The following is a 19,065-nucleotide window of genomic DNA, read 5'->3' on the forward strand; positions in this document are numbered from 1 at the left end:
TACTGATCTCTGTTTGGTGTTCCCCAGATAAGTCTAGATCATGTCTACTGAAGGCTCGAGCTCTTTACAGATCTCTGTTTGGTGTTCCCCAGATAAGTCTAGATTGTGTCAACTGAAGGCTCGGGCTCTTTACAGATCTCTGTTTGGTGTTCCCCAGATAAGTCTAGATTGTGTCTACTGAAGGCTCGAGCTCTTTACAGATCTCTGTTTGGTGTTCCCCAGATAAGTCTAGATTGTGTCTACTGAAGGCTCGAGCTCTTTACTGATCTCTGTTTGGTGTTCCCCAGATTAGTCTAGATTGTGTCTACTGAAGGCTCGAGCTCTTTACAGATCTCTGTTTGGTGTTCCCCAGATAAGTCTAGATTGTGTCTACTGAAGGCTCGAGCTCTTTACAGATCTCTGTTTGGTGTTCCCCAGATAAGTCTAGATTGTGTCTACTGAAGGCTCGAGCTCTTTACAGATCTCTGTTTGGTGTTCCCCAGATAAGTCTAGATTGTGTCTACTGAAGGCTCGAGCTCTTTACAGATCTCTGTTTGGTGTTCCCCAGATAAGTCTAGATTGTGTCTACTGAAGGCTCGAGCTCTTTACAGATCTCTGTTTGGTGTTCCCCAGATAAGTCTAGATTGTGCCTACTGAAGGCTCGAGCTCTTTACAGATCTCTGTTAGGTGTTCCCCAGATAAGTCTAGATCATGTCTACTGAAGGCACGGGCTCTTTACTGATCTCTGTTTGGTGTTCCCCAGATAAGTCTAGATCATGTCTACTGAAGGCTCGAGCTCTTTACAGATCTCTGTTTGGTGTTCCCCAGATAAGTCTAGATTGTGTCAACTGAAGGCTCGGGCTCTTTACTGATCTCTGTTTGGTGTTCCCCAGATAAGTCTAGATCATGTCTACTGAAGGCTCGAGCTCTTTACAGATCTCTGTTTGGTGTTCCCCAGATAAGTCTAGATTGTGTCAACTGAAGGCTCGGGCTCTTTACAGATCTCTGTTTGGTGTTCCCCAGATAAGTCTAGATTGTGTCTACTGAAGGCTCGAGCTCTTTACAGATCTCTGTTTGGTGTTCCCCAGATAAGTCTAGATTGTGTCTACTGAAGGCTCGAGCTCTTTACTGATCTCTGTTTGGTGTTCCCCAGATTAGTCTAGATTGTGTCTACTGAAGGCTCGAGCTCTTTACAGATCTCTGTTTGGTGTTCCCCAGATAAGTCTAGATTGTGTCTACTGAAGGCTCGAGCTCTTTACAGATCTCTGTTTGGTGTTCCCCAGATAAGTCTAGATTGTGTCTACTGAAGGCTCGAGCTCTTTACAGATCTCTGTTTGGTGTTCCCCAGATAAGTCTAGATTGTGTCTACTGAAGGCTCGAGCTCTTTACAGATCTCTGTTTGGTGTTCCCCAGATAAGTCTAGATTGTGTCTACTGAAGGCTCGAGCTCTTTACAGATCTCTGTTTGGTGTTCCCCAGATAAGTCTAGATTGTGTCAACTGAAGGCTCGAGCTCTTTACAGATCTCTGTTTGGTGTTCCCCAGATAAGTCTTGATCATGTCAACTGAAGGCACGGGCTCTTTACAGATCTCTGTTTGGTGTTCCCCAGATAAGTCTTGATCATGTCAACTGAAGGCTCGAGCTCTTTACAGATCTCTGTTTGGTGTTCCCCAGATAAGTCTAGATTGTGTCAACTGAAGGCACGGGCTCTTTACTGATCTCTGTTTGGTGTTCCCCAGATAAGTCTAGATCATGTCTACTGAAGGCACGGGCTCTTTACAGATCTCTGTTTGGTGTTCCCCAGATAAGTCTAGATCATGTCTACTGAAGGCACGGGCTCTTTACTGATCTCTGTTTGGTGTTCCCCAGATAAGTCTAGATCATGTCTACTGAAGGCTCGAGCTCTTTACAGATCTCTGTTTGGTGTTCCCCAGATAAGTCTAGATTGTGTCAACTGAAGGCTCGGGCTCTTTACTGATCTCTGTTTGGTGTTCCCCAGATAAGTCTAGATCATGTCTACTGAAGGCTCGAGCTCTTTACAGATCTCTGTTTGGTGTTCCCCAGATAAGTCTAGATTGTGTCAACTGAAGGCTCGGGCTCTTTACAGATCTCTGTTTGGTGTTCCCCAGATAAGTCTAGATTGTGTCTACTGAAGGCTCGAGCTCTTTACAGATCTCTGTTTGGTGTTCCCCAGATAAGTCTAGATTGTGTCTACTGAAGGCTCGAGCTCTTTACTGATCTCTGTTTGGTGTTCCCCAGATTAGTCTAGATTGTGTCTACTGAAGGCTCGAGCTCTTTACAGATCTCTGTTTGGTGTTCCCCAGATAAGTCTAGATTGTGTCTACTGAAGGCTCGAGCTCTTTACAGATCTCTGTTTGGTGTTCCCCAGATAAGTCTAGATTGTGTCTACTGAAGGCTCGAGCTCTTTACAGATCTCTGTTTGGTGTTCCCCAGATAAGTCTAGATTGTGTCTACTGAAGGCTCGAGCTCTTTACAGATCTCTGTTTGGTGTTCCCCAGATAAGTCTAGATTGTGTCTACTGAAGGCTCGAGCTCTTTACAGATCTCTGTTTGGTGTTCCCCAGATAAGTCTAGATTGTGCCTACTGAAGGCTCGAGCTCTTTACAGATCTCTGTTAGGTGTTCCCCAGATAAGTCTAGATCATGTCTACTGAAGGCACGGGCTCTTTACTGATCTCTGTTTGGTGTTCCCCAGATAAGTCTAGATCATGTCTACTGAAGGCTCGAGCTCTTTACAGATCTCTGTTTGGTGTTCCCCAGATAAGTCTAGATTGTGTCAACTGAAGGCTCGGGCTCTTTACTGATCTCTGTTTGGTGTTCCCCAGATAAGTCTAGATCATGTCTACTGAAGGCTCGAGCTCTTTACAGATCTCTGTTTGGTGTTCCCCAGATAAGTCTAGATTGTGTCAACTGAAGGCTCGGGCTCTTTACAGATCTCTGTTTGGTGTTCCCCAGATAAGTCTAGATTGTGTCTACTGAAGGCTCGAGCTCTTTACAGATCTCTGTTTGGTGTTCCCCAGATAAGTCTAGATTGTGTCTACTGAAGGCTCGAGCTCTTTACTGATCTCTGTTTGGTGTTCCCCAGATTAGTCTAGATTGTGTCTACTGAAGGCTCGAGCTCTTTACAGATCTCTGTTTGGTGTTCCCCAGATAAGTCTAGATTGTGTCTACTGAAGGCTCGAGCTCTTTACAGATCTCTGTTTGGTGTTCCCCAGATAAGTCTAGATTGTGTCTACTGAAGGCTCGAGCTCTTTACAGATCTCTGTTTGGTGTTCCCCAGATAAGTCTAGATTGTGTCTACTGAAGGCTCGAGCTCTTTACAGATCTCTGTTTGGTGTTCCCCAGATAAGTCTAGATTGTGTCTACTGAAGGCTCGAGCTCTTTACAGATCTCTGTTTGGTGTTCCCCAGATAAGTCTAGATTGTGCCTACTGAAGGCTCGAGCTCTTTACAGATCTCTGTTAGGTGTTTAAAAGTGTCCAAATATGTCTAGATCGTGTCTATTGAAGAACAGGGCTCCTCACAGATCTGTTTGGTGTTTGTTTATCAGATACGATGTTATTCCTACCTTCTCCGGTGTTGAGGTCAGCGGGTTGGATGTTCTCCCCTTCTATGTAGCCGATGTGGAACATCCACGCTCCGGGGATGTTGACGTTGGTGTCGCTGCGGAAGAGGTAGATGTAAATTAAGACAATTCGTAGACATATTAGTATGTACGCGAATGATACCATGTGGTTCCAATGTCAACACACATTTTGTATTCATGTTGAGGATCGAACCAGGGTATTCTGTGTCGCGAACTGATATAATACCTATTTTCAGCTGACTGGTAACCCACAGCCATATGGCAAATGACATAATCTGATTACTTTGTTTGTTTGTTTGTTGTTTAACGCCGCACTCAGCAATTTTCCAACTATATGACTGCGGTTTGTAAATAAGTCTGGACCAAACAATCCAGTGATTGATACCATGAGTATTGATCCACGATCGTTGACATGCTTCAACCAAGTCAGCGAGCCTGACCACCCAATCCCGTTAGTCGCCTCTAACGACAAGCATAGTCGCCTTTTTACGGCAAGCATGGGTTGCTGAAGACCTATTCCACCCCGGATCTTCACGGGTATCTAATGTGTGGTATAACAGACTGTTACGTGTGATACGTTCAGAAGCAGCACGCTGTGCACAGTTGCGTCCCCTGGGCACACCAGAAAGCTGTGATTGTGGGTTCGAATCCTGGTTCACCTCGATTATGTTTCTAGGTGTGTCAGCACCATACCCGTGCTCGTGGGTTTCACCGAAGTGGTAAACGATTAAGACCTGCACCACTTCGGGTTTTCCTCCCACCATAAGCTGACGCGTCGTGATATAACTGGAAAACTGTTCAAAGCAGCGTTAAACCCAACTCACTCATTCACTCACTCACTCAGTAGCAGCAGCGAAAACAGCCACATAAGCTACATGACAGAGTGGTCACGTGGTGTGCGTTACCCCACTTGTATTAATGTCGTAATTATATTAAGATGGGGTTCATCAGTCATGGAACCCGTGGAGATCCGGGTTAGAATTGGTCTTTAGCAACCCATCTTGTCATAAGAGGCAACTAACAGTATCAGGTGGTCAGGCTGGCTGACATTGATACATGTACCCCAACTGAGTAGATCGGTGCTCATGATGTCAATCACTGGATTGTCTGATGGAATATTACTGAGTATGACGTTAAACAACAAACAAAACAAATCATCAGTCATGGTGTACCTGCTAACGCTCTGGAATCATACGTATGTCCACTATGGTCAAGGAGGCGGTTAGTTGACAAATACCATGTAATGATAGTATATCACTCACTTGACAAAGGAAGACGTTGTACCAGAGTTCGGCAGTTTTAAGTTTCTTCCATCTTCAACTTCGAACCCAGCTTGAGCAGGGACGTCGAGCTGGCTCTGCCCCTCCTTCCCGTCCCCCATAATCCACGCCATTCCGCGGTCAAGATAGTGGAAGAACGCGAACGAGTCATCGTTGTCTGAAGCTATGACAATCTGGAACGTGTTCACCTGCACGCAGAAAGGGAATGCACAGTGTCACATGGCAAAAAGAAATAAATTTATTGTTCAACGAATCTCGGGAACCTTTTTGAACTATTTTTGCGTCGATGTGTAGTGTTTCCTGGTCTTCTAGACTAACTTATAGCGTCTAAAGTGAAAACATTTTAAGATTTATTTATAGGTAAAAATGTCTTCTATTCATGATAGGATTGAAAACAATTAATATGTTAATTTCTCCGAAACCTGAAAAATATCTAGACTTGCCAAGGAATTGTAGACTTGCTTTGGAATATTTGTTTCAGGATGTGTTTGAGAGACTCAAACACCAAAAAAAGAGAACAAAATGACCATGAAAAAGGTGAACAGTTCTCAACCCAAAATGAATGTGAATGAAACACACATACATTAACATCGAGAATTGTCTGGTCCAGACTCGATTATTTACAGACTGCCGTCATGTAGCTCGAATATTGCTGAGTGCGACGTTAAACAACAAATAAACAAACAAACATCGAGAAAAACAGACCATCTCCTTGCTGCACAGTAATATTTAACTTTTCCTTAATTTCAAAGCTTCATTTCAACATTTGAATCTCAAACACTGACACGTGCCTGTATGTCAATGAACCTGTTTTATATCCCGAAGGGTCTGAAAACATGAATGACGGACGTCAGCTGTGGCCAGTTCAACCCGATCGTGTTGTCTCGTTAATCTGGTTATAGTGTATAGTCTACGTGTTTGTTGGAATCCATCAACCTACCTTGTCGAACTTGCTGTTGAAGTAGCCCACGTTGTCCCACGTTGCTATGAACAACGACTTTGGTTCAAATGTGCCTTGGCCCCGGAAGTGCGCTTGAATGGAGGTGGCGGCTCTCTCTAGTAATGTTGGGTTGTTTGTTTCCCTGAAACCGAGATCAAACCATTTCCAGATCTCAGTTCTGACATTTGACTTCAAATTTCATGCACTTACGCTGTAATAAAACCCATGTCACGGAAATCTTACTTAAACCTGAATAAGAGAGTGAGTGAGTAGGTGATTGGGTTTTACGGCGCTTTCAGCACTATTCCAACAATATCAGGGCGAGGGTACCCTGCACTTCACACATTGTACCCATGTTGGGAATCGAACCCGGGATTTCGGCGTGATGAGCGAACGCTTTCACCACTAAGCTACCCAACCTCCTTTAGGATAAGAAATAGGGACGAGTATCAATGTAATCATTGTCCCTAATTAACAAAACGATATTAATCCGACGAAATGAGCCAGCTTTAAATCCATATACCATTATGTATAGGGGTAGCGCTAAAAGTGAGTGAGAGTGTTGGGTTTAATTTATGTAACGGTGTAAGAGAGCCCAATGATGCACATCGTAAATATCATCCATATAGTGAAACCCACGAGCAAGGGTATAGGGCTGATAGACCAAGCATCATAGTAGGCGAATATTGGATTCGAACACACGATCAGCGGATCCTTAATAGCTAACATCTGTAAAGCCAATTATAGCTAAATATTGCTGAAAGTGCGGCGTTAAACAACAAACAAACAAACAACAAGGGTGGATACAAGATATGATGATGCAGCAGTATTCACGTTGTTGTATTCACCTGTATTCACCTTGCACTTTTACACAACTGACCTATAAAATATTTGTCCTGCTGCTCTCGTATCGACATCGGCGAAGAAGGCAGCAATTACATTAAATCCTATAGGGAGTATAAGGCTCGGCCTGTACCCTGGCAGCTCCGTGAGAAATGATAAATGGCCGTTGCTATTTATCTGAAACATAAGAACGTTGTTTAGCTAAAAAAATAAACACTGGTGCGTTTTTATATCATGTTGGGATTTGTATCGGAGACGCTGTCGAAATGTTACTTAAAACACCTGGTCCATGTCAACCGCTCCATTTTCACTACAGTAAGTGAGTATCAATATATGCCCAGGTCGCCAGAGTCGTTCAGGTCGTGGGGGGCACGGGTGGCCAAGTCGTCTAAGGCGCCGAAATTCGCTGTGCAGAGTTGCGTCCCTTGGGCACGCCAGAAACCTATGATTGTGGGTTCGAATCCCGGTTCGCCCCGATTATGTTTCTAGGTTTGTCACACCATACCCGTGCTCGTGGGTTTCACCGAAGTGGTTAACGTCTGACACCTGCATCACTTTGGGCTTTCCACCCACATTAAGCTGACACGCCGTGATATAACTGGAATACTGTTAAAAGCGGCGTTAAACCCAACTCACTCACTCGTTCAGGTCGCCGTGAAATAGAAATAAGATTGTGACGGGTTAATCCCACTATGGCCGCCATGCTCTGTAAACAGTGAATAAATGCTTGCCCGAACACACAAAACATCCTGGGCACCGTTCCACAAAGCGATCTTAGTGCTACGACTATCGTAAGCCAGTGTTAAAGTATGGGAGTTACGATCACCTTAGCACAAAGATGGCTTTGTGGAACGGGGCCCAGACAAGCCGGAGCTAAAACATAGCAATTCAATGCAAGATGTATTTGTTTTATGAAATATGTACGTCTGAATCAACATTATGGTTAAATGGTTCATTGATAGATTTCTCGGCGAGGTGTTTGTGGCTCAAATAGATCTCATTTAATCTACAAATGTGATAATTTACATTAATGCAGCTTATTATTTCTCGGACAGAATGTTATCTAAATCCCTTTACATGAAAATTATTTGAATCCCTGTACATGAAATGTTCCAGGATTTGAACTCAAGTGTCCTTGAGAGTAGCCGAAGCTAGCCGAGCAGAGGTAACAACAACCTCCAAAGAGTCTCCAAACGTAACCGAAGATGGCCGAGGCATGCAAAACCGAGGTAACAACAACCTGCAAGGAGCCCCCGATTGTAACCGAAGATGGCCGAGACATGCAAAACCGAGTTAACAACAACCTGCTTGGTGTCCCCGACTTAAGGGAAGATAACAAAATAGAGACCTGAGCCGACTGTTACAATGGTTACCGAAGATGACCGAGGCTGTAATACGAGACCACAACCTGACCGGTGACCTCGCCACAATGTTCCTGTCAGGGCGATAAGCCTTCTATAGATATTGTGTTTACACTCCACCGATATGCAGAACAATCCAGGTTTCATGGTGGGGACTTTGTAATTATTATATCTAGCTGTGTCATGGATAACTTTCACAGCTGTTGGATGTTTCATAATAATTCAAGCAACTGATGAAAAAAATATCTTCTAGAATTCACAATTGCCAATCTTTGACATTTATTGCATGTATTGATAATTTTACAGTTTTAATCCTTGATTGATTATATAACCTGAATTGTACAAACATTGCCAAAAATTTATTTCTTTGTGACCATTGCAAGCCCTGTCAAACCAAGCACAATATCAGATAATGTCCATATCTTGAATTAAGTATTTCCTCAAACATGGAAAGGAGATGATTTGTCAATAATGCTTTGTTGAAATAAGAAGATCAATTATTGCCACATTACATTAACCTTCATACGATATTAATGTATAATGCCCTTAAAAATTAGCATCATTGTATCCGGAATATCGCACCATCAAAGTAAATAAGTTTGACTAAATGTAAATATGTAATTATTATATTGTACTGTGTCATTGAAATAATCTCGAGGAAATGAAGAATTTCTCTCTGGCGAGGTTGAAAAGTCCTTTGCCAACGGAGCCATCATGATTGGGTTCCATGAAAAGTACAGATAGATTGTATCGAACCCAGACTTCGGATTGAATGGCGATTGCACTGTCCACAGGACCAATACGCTGGGGGAGTGATGGGTTAATGTGTTGATGGCGCTCTGTAAAATACACGCCAAAGTGCCATTGTACAAAAAAAGCCTTAACGCTATAGGAGTAACGATCACCTTAGCCATAAGGTCGCTTTGTACAAAGATACCCGAGTCGCCAAGCCTGACCACCCGGTTCATGACAAGCCTCTTACAACAAGCATAGGCAATTGGGAACCTGTGTCAGTACTCGTATGTGAGCAGCGTACCCGTGAAGATCCGGGGGGAAATTGGTCTTCAGCAACCCATGCTTGTCCCAAGACGAGAGGTGACGAATGCAAATCTGGGAGCGGATTTTGATATTTTGGACCCCTGCCTTTAGCTTTAGGCTAATGGTTGTTAATATACAAAAAAAATCGGAAGTATTTGAGGGAAAATATTAGACTGAGAATATAACAGGGACTTGAGTGAGGGAGTGGGGCCTAGCGGGCGGAACGATGTTACACACCCATCTCTGCAGTGACAGAACACACAATAGGAATGACACGGCTTGTGTCAATGACACTAAAGTACTGAAGCTGAGGTGGGTGAGTGAGTTGGGTTTAACGCCACTTTTAACAGTATTCCAGTTATATCATGGCGTGTCAGCTTAAAGTGGGAGGAAAGCCCGAAGTGTTGCAGGTGTCAGACGTTTACCACTTCGGTGAAACCCACGAGCACGGGTATGGTGCTGACAAACCTAGAAACATAATCTGGGAGAACCGGGATTCGAACCCACAATAACAGGTTTCTGGCGTGCCCAAGAAACGCAACTCTGCACAGCGAATCTCGGCGCCTTAGACGACTGGGCCACCCGTGCCCACACTGAAGCTGAAGAGATGACAACAGTAAAGAGAGCCTCTTTAAAACAGCTCACGGAAATCGTGATTACAACTTACACGCCCCACGTGTATTTTTGATGCCCCGCATAGCTGTTAATCGAGAGATAATCGTACAGGACGTTTTACTGCAGGATATTCCTGCCTCGCCCATTGATGAGGCGAGTACCCGGGTGTAATAAACATTCTGCTGCGCCCATCAGTCTGGCGTGTCTGGACGTGGCGGCTGAGAGAGGGGATGTCACTGTCACTCTTACTTAACAGAATGTTTATTACACCCGGGTACTAGCCTCATCAATGGGCGAGGCAGGAATATCCATGTGTCGTTGCCAGCACAGTTTAAACGTAGTCATTGTCGTTGACAGCATAGTCATACGCCAGTTCCGCATCTTCGGTTGATATCTGCATAATATATAGTCCGTGTTCGTTGAAAAAAATGGTTATATGTAGTTTACAACACCGCTTTATCACACCTCCAGGTCAGAATGATGATATCTGATTGGCCCACGTGATCGTGATAAAATACTGTGTAACCCGACATGGAGGGTAATAAATTTCTGTGTTGGAATAAAAATCTATTATACCCCACCACGAGCAATACAGGCTGTACGTGGATTTCGAAGAGGCGGAATAAATTCCTTATACCCCGCTTCAAAGCAAAAAAGCCGCACACTTTTTTCCTAGTGGATGGAAGTGACATAGCACAAGTTAACCTCAATCGAACAGCTGTTTTCTATCAATTTTGAATTTCTGTTAATTCTTTTACAATGTCACATTCAAACATGTCTGTAAGATAAATTCGTTGTAGAAGGATAACATACCTGCTATCGGCATCATATAACACCCTACATCCCTGATATCAGCATTAAAAAACACCCTACATCCCTGATATCAGCATTATACAACACCCTACACCCCTGATATAAGCATTATACAACACCCTACATCCCTGATATCAGCATTACACAACACCCTACACCCCTGATATCAGCATTATACAACACCCTACACCCCTGATATCAGCATTATACAACACCCTACATCCCTGATATCAGCATTACACAACACCCTACACCCCTGATATCAGCATTATACATCACCTGATGCTGACTTTCTAGACACCAATGGGTTTATCATTCAGTACAGCCTTGGAGCAAGGCTAGGTTGAGGGTATCAGGACCGAAGTAGCGACATGAGATAAGGTCTACTGGAAGTGCTGAGGTTTCCGTTCTTCCTAGCTATGTTTACTTACAGACGTACACAAGTCAACGTTATCACGAACTGACACTCTATCGCGCTGTATGTACATAAACACAGACCAGCTGGGTAGGAAAAGTTTCATTTCAATATCTCACACATAGGTAAAGTAGTCAAGGATATGCTGGTCTGGTGCCTGTGGGTTAGGAAATATACAAGTCTACAAAGATATGTCACCCAGTGAAGTTTGGACAGTTCATGGATGACATATTTATGCCACTGATATAAAATAAAAATTCAGTTAATGTAATCAATTTTCCGCCTCAGTTTGTGGATGTTGAATATAAGGGAATCCCTCACTAAACGATGCTAATACTCGCATGCTAGTCTTATAACGCTCCACACTCCCCTTCAGTATCAGCTCAAGGGGATATTGACCCGTGAAGATCTGGATGAGAGTAGGTCTTCAGCAACCCATGCTTGCCGTCAAAGGCCACTATGCTTGTCATAAGAGCCAACTAACGGGATCGGGTGATCAAGACTTGGTTGATGCATGTCATCGTATCCCAATAGCGTAGATCGATGCTCATGATATCGATCCCTGGATTGTCTGGTCCAGATTCGATTATTTACAAACCGCCATTATATAGCTGGAATATTGCTGAGTCCGGCGTTAATCAACAAACCAAACCAAACCACCCCATCCCGTTAGCCGTCTCTTACGAAAAGCATGGGTTGCTGAAGACCTATTATAACGGGGCACGTATGATGCAAGTTTGAAAGTTTTCAGTGTGTTCTAAGTTCAAAGTGGTAAACAACGGCGTTTTCCAAATTCCTCAATTTAAACTTCTACTTCAAAGGAAGGTTAATGTCCTGTTCGTAAGAACCACAAAACCTCAGATCTGACGGTGGTGTGGGGGTGGGTCCTTCCGCCTGTGAGGTGACGGTGGGGATGAGAGTGGGGAGGTGATGCAAGAGGGGCGCCGTGTTGATAGAACTTTAGATAGAATATGAAAGACGAAAACAGCTGACTGTAATATCCGATAAGAATACCTGATTTACCTGGCGAAACAGACGCCGGCTAAAGAAGCGTCTGTCGAGTGCAGGGTTGTGGTTGGTACAGAGATGTAAATGCACTCAGTCCGGAAACATGTAATTAAACAAGCCCCATTCGGTAAAAGGCTAAGTGTTGAAACTTTTACAATTACTCAACATGATCGCGCCCAAGTTCACAGTTAATTTCATCTGACGAATTTCGCAACATCCACTCAATGTATCGCAGTGCATTTGCGAAGTCGCCTTGACGCCAGTTATTTTTACGCTCAACGTTTATAGATTATTACATAAACCAGATTTGACTTTCTGTCTGTTTTTCTTCCTCCATTAAGTGGGCGGGTAAGGTTTATGCTTCACCGACAGATTTGAACATGATACGATGTTGTGAAAAATATCTCAGTAAGTAGGGCAATGCATTGATACCAACTATCAATTGTTTGTTTTATTCATCATGCAGATACATGTTTCTTTCATAACCAGAATACCTCTGTAGAAAGGTTTACGACGGGGTGTATAGCGTTCTCTCGTGGTGCTCGGACAAGGGGACATTCTGATTAAGCCATTAAAATGACGTCACGCTATTGTGGCAGTTGATTCTGAGCCAGGATTTCACTGGCCCAAGTTAAGCGTGCATTTTAACATGTTACACTGACGCTACAATAGGTCATTATGCAAAATTATAGAGAAATTATATATCAACCATAACACTGTTTAAGTCGGAGAAATCATTTGAATATCTGTTGGTTCCGGAAGTAGAATCAACAAGCCCGAAGGGGTTCGGTGATTCTACTTCCAGAGTCAACATATTCGGGTGATTTGCACTTTCATTTTGTGACGTGCATGCATGTTTGGATTTCACGGGACTTGATGTTGGCGAAACCCGCGATCACGGGTATGGTGCTGACAAACCTTGAAACACAACCGGGAGGCGCGTGTGTACACTGAATTTCACATTAAAATGGAAAATAAAAGTATAACATAGCCCATATTACATAAATGAATATGCATGACATCACTCTCTTCGACAATTTGTTATGTAATATGATGTGTTCAGTGTGAATGACCATATTCAAAAGTACATCTTTGCGTACCCGTGAAGATCCGGGATAGAAATGGTCTTCAGCAACTGATGCTTGTCTCCTCCCGTGAAGATCCGGGTTAGAAAAGGTCTTCAGCGACCCAAGCTTGTCTCCCCCGTGAAGATCAGGGTTAGAATTGGGTCTTCAGCAACAAATGCTAGTCTCTCCCCTTTGAAAAGTCCGGGGTAGAATTGGTCTTCAGCAACCCATGCTTGTCTCCCCACGTGAAGATCCGGTGTAGAGCAGGTCTTAAGTAACCCTTGCTTTCCGTAAAAGGCGACTGCGATTGTCATAAGATGCGACTAACGGCATCGGGTGGTCAGGATCGCTGACTTTATTGATGCATGTCATGGTATCCCTTTTGCGATGATCGATGATCATGGTGACAATCACTGGAGTGTCTGGTCCAGTCTCGGTTATTTACAGAGCGCCTTCGAACAGCTGGAATATTTTTGAGTGGAGCGTTAAACAACAACGGATCAAATCATCTTTGTGGGAACACGATTCCCCGGTCACAATAAAGTAACAAAATAGGCTACAGATGCGTGACGTGCGTCTTTAACCAGTCAACATACGCATTGCACATCAACTGAACAGGGATGTCACTCAGTGATGAGTCATGTGAAACTAGGGTTGCTACTACAGAATCTGACGGACAAAGAAAAGGGTCACACGAGGCCGTCAAGTTACAGAAGATACTGACGACGATGGCGGTAACAGATATTTGATACCCGGTATCCGAATTATGACATCTTGTAGCCAACCTCAAGGTTGATCCTTGCACACCGGTTACTCTACCGAAACGCTATGTAGCGAGCAGAGACTCGCCTCAAAGTTGATCTTTGTACACCGGGTACACCATCGCAGCGTAACAGTGGGGAGCTCGGAGACTGAGCTCCGTACACGACTCGCCTCAAAGTTGATACTTGCTTGCCGGGTACAACGCAGTAGGGCGCAGTGGGGACCTCGGAGATTGACCGTACACGACTCGCCTCAAAGTTGATCCTTGTTCACCGGGTATACCGCCGTAGGGCGCAGTGGGGACCTCGGAGAGTTGAGCTCCGTACACGACCTGCCTGCCGCAAGGTTGATTCTTGTTTACCGGGTACACCGCCGTAGGGCGCAGTGGGGAGCTCGGAGAGTTGAGCTCCGTACACGACCCGCCTCGAGGTTGATTCTTGTTCACCGGGTACTCCACCGTAGGGCGCAGAGGGGAGCTCTGAGAGTTGAGCTCCGTACACGACCCGCCTCGAGGTTGATTCTTGTTCACCGGGTACTCCACCGTAGGGCGCAGTGGGGAGCTCGGAGAGTTGAGCTCCGTACACGACCCGCCTCGAGGTTGATTCTTGTTCACCGGGTACTCCACCGTAGGGCGCAGCGGGGAGCTCGGCGGGGGAAGAGTTTGATGCGTGCACGACCCTGTGACCGCCGCCAATGCCGCCGCCTCTCATCTCTCCGTCATCATCAGCAGCAGACACTGACTCTGTCATAAAAACCTCGCCACTAATGCCCATCGGGGCATGTGGATGGTGTTTCATTACAGCACATAAATATTTCATGTAAGTTTTTGCGGTTTACATTCCCAAAACATATTAACAGGTGCGTGTAGTGGCTGCGAGCACGTGTTGGCGTGTCACGAGTTAACGATATATCGGGACAAAGGTCACGGTAGAAATAGGTTAACATAGATTAACGGTCTGATAGGTTAACATCTTCCAGTATGATTCCAAATACACATACAGTGAAACCCTGTCAATCCGGAAACACCCCATTCTGGACGATCTCATAGGGAAGTTTATGTCAGCCTTAGAAATCTGCGCTAGTCCGCTAGTCGGAGACTACTAAATTGCGCTGAGGACAAGTGAAAGCCCAGTGATGGTAGTCCTTATTGACCAGTAGCATGTGAGGGCGATCATTCTGAACCACTTCTCATGGGTTTGAATATTGCTACAAACGCGAACTGATAAACTGACAAAATGTAAACATGTTCGCCTCTTTCAAGCAGAACTAACTACAAACTCTGAGAGGAGACCTAATTTAACTAATCCTCTGGAGTGGTCTTAAAAATGAAATTCAAAGGTTGTGTGCACGCAAACACATAAACAGGAGCAAAAGAAACTATACCTTTTAGTTGATTTTATCATATGTTTATTTTTAATTTAAAATATATTAAGTTAGCGATATTATATCAAAGAAAATAACTGTCATGGCGTTCAGTGAAGAATGAAAAAAAACATTTCGCTTAATACACAACTGTTGGTGAGTATCTTAGACATCTTATATTTGAAAATCAATGAAGTTGCTTTATTCGACACAAATTTACAACATTTCAAACATGATGGGGGTCATGTGGTTGCAAATTCATCCACCCCCCAGTTTTTTTAACCAATTTATTTTTATACAAAATTACACAGACATATATAACTGTCTACAAATGAGTGATGGTTAAATGGACATAATCAAACTTAACAACAGTTGTTTCAATTTTCAGTTACATAAGAAACAAACTCGGTATACTTTCTTTTGCGCGTCAGTTTGTATAAAACATTACTTCATGCCAGTAAACCGTAAATGTGTCCCGGACGATTTCTCCGGAAACGGAACCGTCCGGAAAACTGGGGTCAACTGTATTTCCCATTCGTGACCAACTCGTGTTATTCCGGGACAAGCCGAATAGCTCTTGTTGCAGGTTAGGGAAAGGGGCGAGTGGTGACGAATGCTGTATTTCATTGCATTATGAAGGGTTTACCATGATGAACAGTAAGTATACATACAGGATTGTGTTGCCCCCATAAAATAGTGTGGCATATTTCAGTAGACATTTTCTATAAACAAGGTGAGTAGTAGCCTTTGTAGCCTCGATACCCCAGACTTCACCTGCGACATCCCCATAAACAACAGAGCGGCTCTCCTCTCTGTAGACAAAACAAGTGATGTATAGTCCGTGTTCTTGAAGGCTACATTCGTAGTCTACGTGACACCACTGAACGTATACATGGTGGATCCCAGTTAGAGCTTACACTGTATTCTCAGAAATGAAATGCAATTACTACTCACAGTTCAAGTCATTACTAAATGTGGAATCATATTTAACTTGTGATATGTCTTCTTACCACCATAGACTTATAGCCATGTTCCGATGTAATAATTTCAGACTTGCTGTCGAACTGGGGCGTCACAACAACATCCCATATAATGAACGTGTCTGCACTTTCTGTTTTTCGAAGGGACATAACCATGTAGAAGATGAATTCCATGTTCTTATGATTTGTGACCAGTATTCTAGAGCAAGAAGAAACTCTTTTCCCAAGCGTCTCACTACCCCTCCCTCTATTGAGAATTTTATAAGACTTATGTCAGCTGAAAACGAAGAAATTATAAAAGGCTTAGGTAAATTTCTCTCCCAAGTCATGAACATCGAAAAGAAACAGTGTTGAACGGTAAATCATTATTAAATCTACTCAGCATGCAGATACATATACAGTATATTTCCATTGTATTATGGGCCGGTGACATGAAGTACCGAATACATTTGTCTGTCTGTCTGTCTGTCTGTCTGTCTGTCTGTATTCTCAGAGTATACAAGAAGAAATTGAATCAAAGCTATCGTAAGTAGAATGTTATTTCTCTGAAGATACCTGATCCTACACTAACACTTAAACTGCCGGGCAAAAGAGAGCATTGGAAATTGGATTTGACCAACAAATTACAAACGTTGTCAATACGTTACTAGGCTGAAAGGACCGCCTCCGTGGTCTAGTGGTAGAGCGTCCGCCCGGAGAGCGAAGGTCCGGGCTTCGATCCCCGGCCGCGTCATACCAAAAGACGTTTAAAGATGGTACTTGTTGTTACCCTGTCTGGCGCTCGGCATAAAAGGGCTAAAACAAGGACTGGTCGGCTCGTAGTCAGTATACTGTGTCTGAGTGGGGTATTCATGTTAAACTGGTATCCGGCATGGTATCTCAGTGAGCTAGCACTATAAATCGGCATCAGTCCGGACTAGTACAAGCAGCCACACAAACACACACACGTACATGCATGTCGCTATATAAGTGCAATAATCTTGGGCGCGACGTTAAACCCCATTTCACCTCACCTCACCTCACCTCACCTCACCTCACCTCAACTCACTAGGCTGAAAGCAGTCACCGAAACACTGCAAACTTAAGGTCCAAAACACAACAATGATACCCGTATCAAATACATCACCATCGAATAACAATCACTTGTTTGTTTCATTTTAGCCACCATCAAAACACAGGGGTGTATACATTCTTTTGCCCGACAGTTTGGTCTATGAAAACTATTGCACAATGAATTTCTCTGTTAATAATACATTCCAATGCCGCTTTGGAATATAAATAGCTAGGCCTGTCTGTTTTTATCACCGAGGCTGGTAAGTCGGTTTCGATTAAATTAGATATTCCTCAGCCATACTGCCTGATAGACTAACATTTAGTCCGAAAAATAAAGTTATCCAATGAAAAATAATATATCAAAATGAAAAGTAAAATCCAAATGTAATCCAAAGCTCAATTTCCTAGACTTGAGGCAATCTAGACTTGCCAAATCATTCTAGACTTTAGTTGGATTGAATTCTAATTTATTCTCTATGACTTTGGAGACAGGCTATGTGCCGGTGTAGAATGTAACACAACCACTGTATCTAGTGGAAGTTAGTGGGAGTAGCACCAGCGGGTCACAGGTGCAACCTCCGGGATGAGCTTCACATACGGCTTATGTCCCGCGGGGGTAGAGAGGCGGGGTAGGGGCATGGTGCACTCGTTATTGGAGGGGGGAGTGGGCTGTGGACTGAGGTTAAAGGTTAAGACGGGACACAGATGGTGAAGTAAGGTGGAGGTAGTGGTCAAGTGTTTCATCCAAAGGAAGGACAATTGCGAAATATATCGATATTCACAAATGTATACAAAATCCCACATAAACAACAAATGGGATATGTATATATGCTTGATGTATATGTAAGGATAAATATACAATTTAAAACTGAAGTCAAATTCCTAGGGCTAATCTTCGACCAGCGTCTCACAAAGGAAGCTCATGTCAAAGATCTGAAAAGTAGGTGCGCTGAGGCACTCCCCTTGGGCCCCATTCGTGACCAACTCGTTATATTCCGGGACAAGCCGAATAGCTCTTCTTGCAGGTTACGGAAAGGGGCGAGTGGTGACGAATGCTTGGTCCCCTTCTAGTACTAACGGGAGAGCTCCCCCTCGAGCTCCGAAGGGACCAACTCTCACTACAGTACTGGTCCGATGCCGTCCACAACAAAATAACGCAACAACAAAACAATGTTAAAAACCTAAAACCAAGTAAGCAAAGGCCAACTACATAACGTTGGTTACATTCTTAATAAAATAAACGAACAAGGGCTTGGCCACATCAAAACGGAATTCCCCCGGCCACGACATTTTACACCACGAATACCAACTCCGGACATAAATACAAAGTTAAACAACAACTCTAGCAAAGATGTGCTTCCAACTCTGAACCATCCCTCCATCTCCCTCCAATACATAATCTAACCATGGTGAGACTGGCACCAAATTAGCACGAATAGGTCCAAAAATAAAACAAGTGGTCAAGCTGGCTTTAGAACTCACCCCATTAGCCCTAAAACTACAAACAAGGTGTACAGGCTCCCGATGGCCAATCAATCTTCTCTGCAGGAGTTGATGGCCATCTACACCGCGCTGATCAATTCTCTAAAAAATAATCAACCAAAAACAGGACCGGGCGGTCCTCCTGATTTGGGTCCCAGCCCGCATCGGAATATTCTCAAACGAAGAAATCGACAAATCAGGACCCAACTTAAACACAGAAAACTCAGACCTCGGCCGCGGTAAGCCGAAGTCAAACCCAATATTCTAAGCAAACTCAAGACTAAATGGGCATCTAAATACACATCAACGATAGAAAAAACACCTCAAACAAACAGTAAAACACAAAGTCTCAACACGCCACCAAAACAAACAACCAACAAACGCAACCAAAACTTACACTTTCACATCAATTCAATCAGCTACTTATCAGGCCCTTATTCCAAAATAACCCCATTGTTTAATCA

At 43.7% G+C, this 19,065-nt stretch overlaps 1 protein-coding gene across 1 annotated transcript in view; it reads right to left on the bottom strand.

Moving 5' to 3' along the window:
- Window positions 1–19,065, bottom strand: part of LOC139442786 (nidogen-like) — a 62,927-nt gene that overhangs the window by 25,219 nt on the left and 18,643 nt on the right. The window contains exons 2-5 of the mRNA XM_071223677.1: window positions 6,683–6,822; window positions 5,803–5,944; window positions 4,845–5,050; window positions 3,565–3,659 (exon numbers count right to left, since the gene is read on the bottom strand). Of these exons, the coding sequence (XP_071079778.1) occupies window positions 3,565–3,659; window positions 4,845–5,050; window positions 5,803–5,944; window positions 6,683–6,822 (583 nt within the window). The remainder of the gene's footprint in view (window positions 1–3,564; window positions 3,660–4,844; window positions 5,051–5,802; window positions 5,945–6,682; window positions 6,823–19,065) is intronic.

The sequence above is a fragment of the Haliotis cracherodii genome, unplaced genomic scaffold (genome assembly GCF_022045235.1).
Source record: "Haliotis cracherodii isolate W230 unplaced genomic scaffold, xgHalCrac1.p SCAF_5, whole genome shotgun sequence".
Lineage (NCBI taxonomy): Eukaryota > Metazoa > Mollusca > Gastropoda > Lepetellida > Haliotidae > Haliotis > Haliotis cracherodii.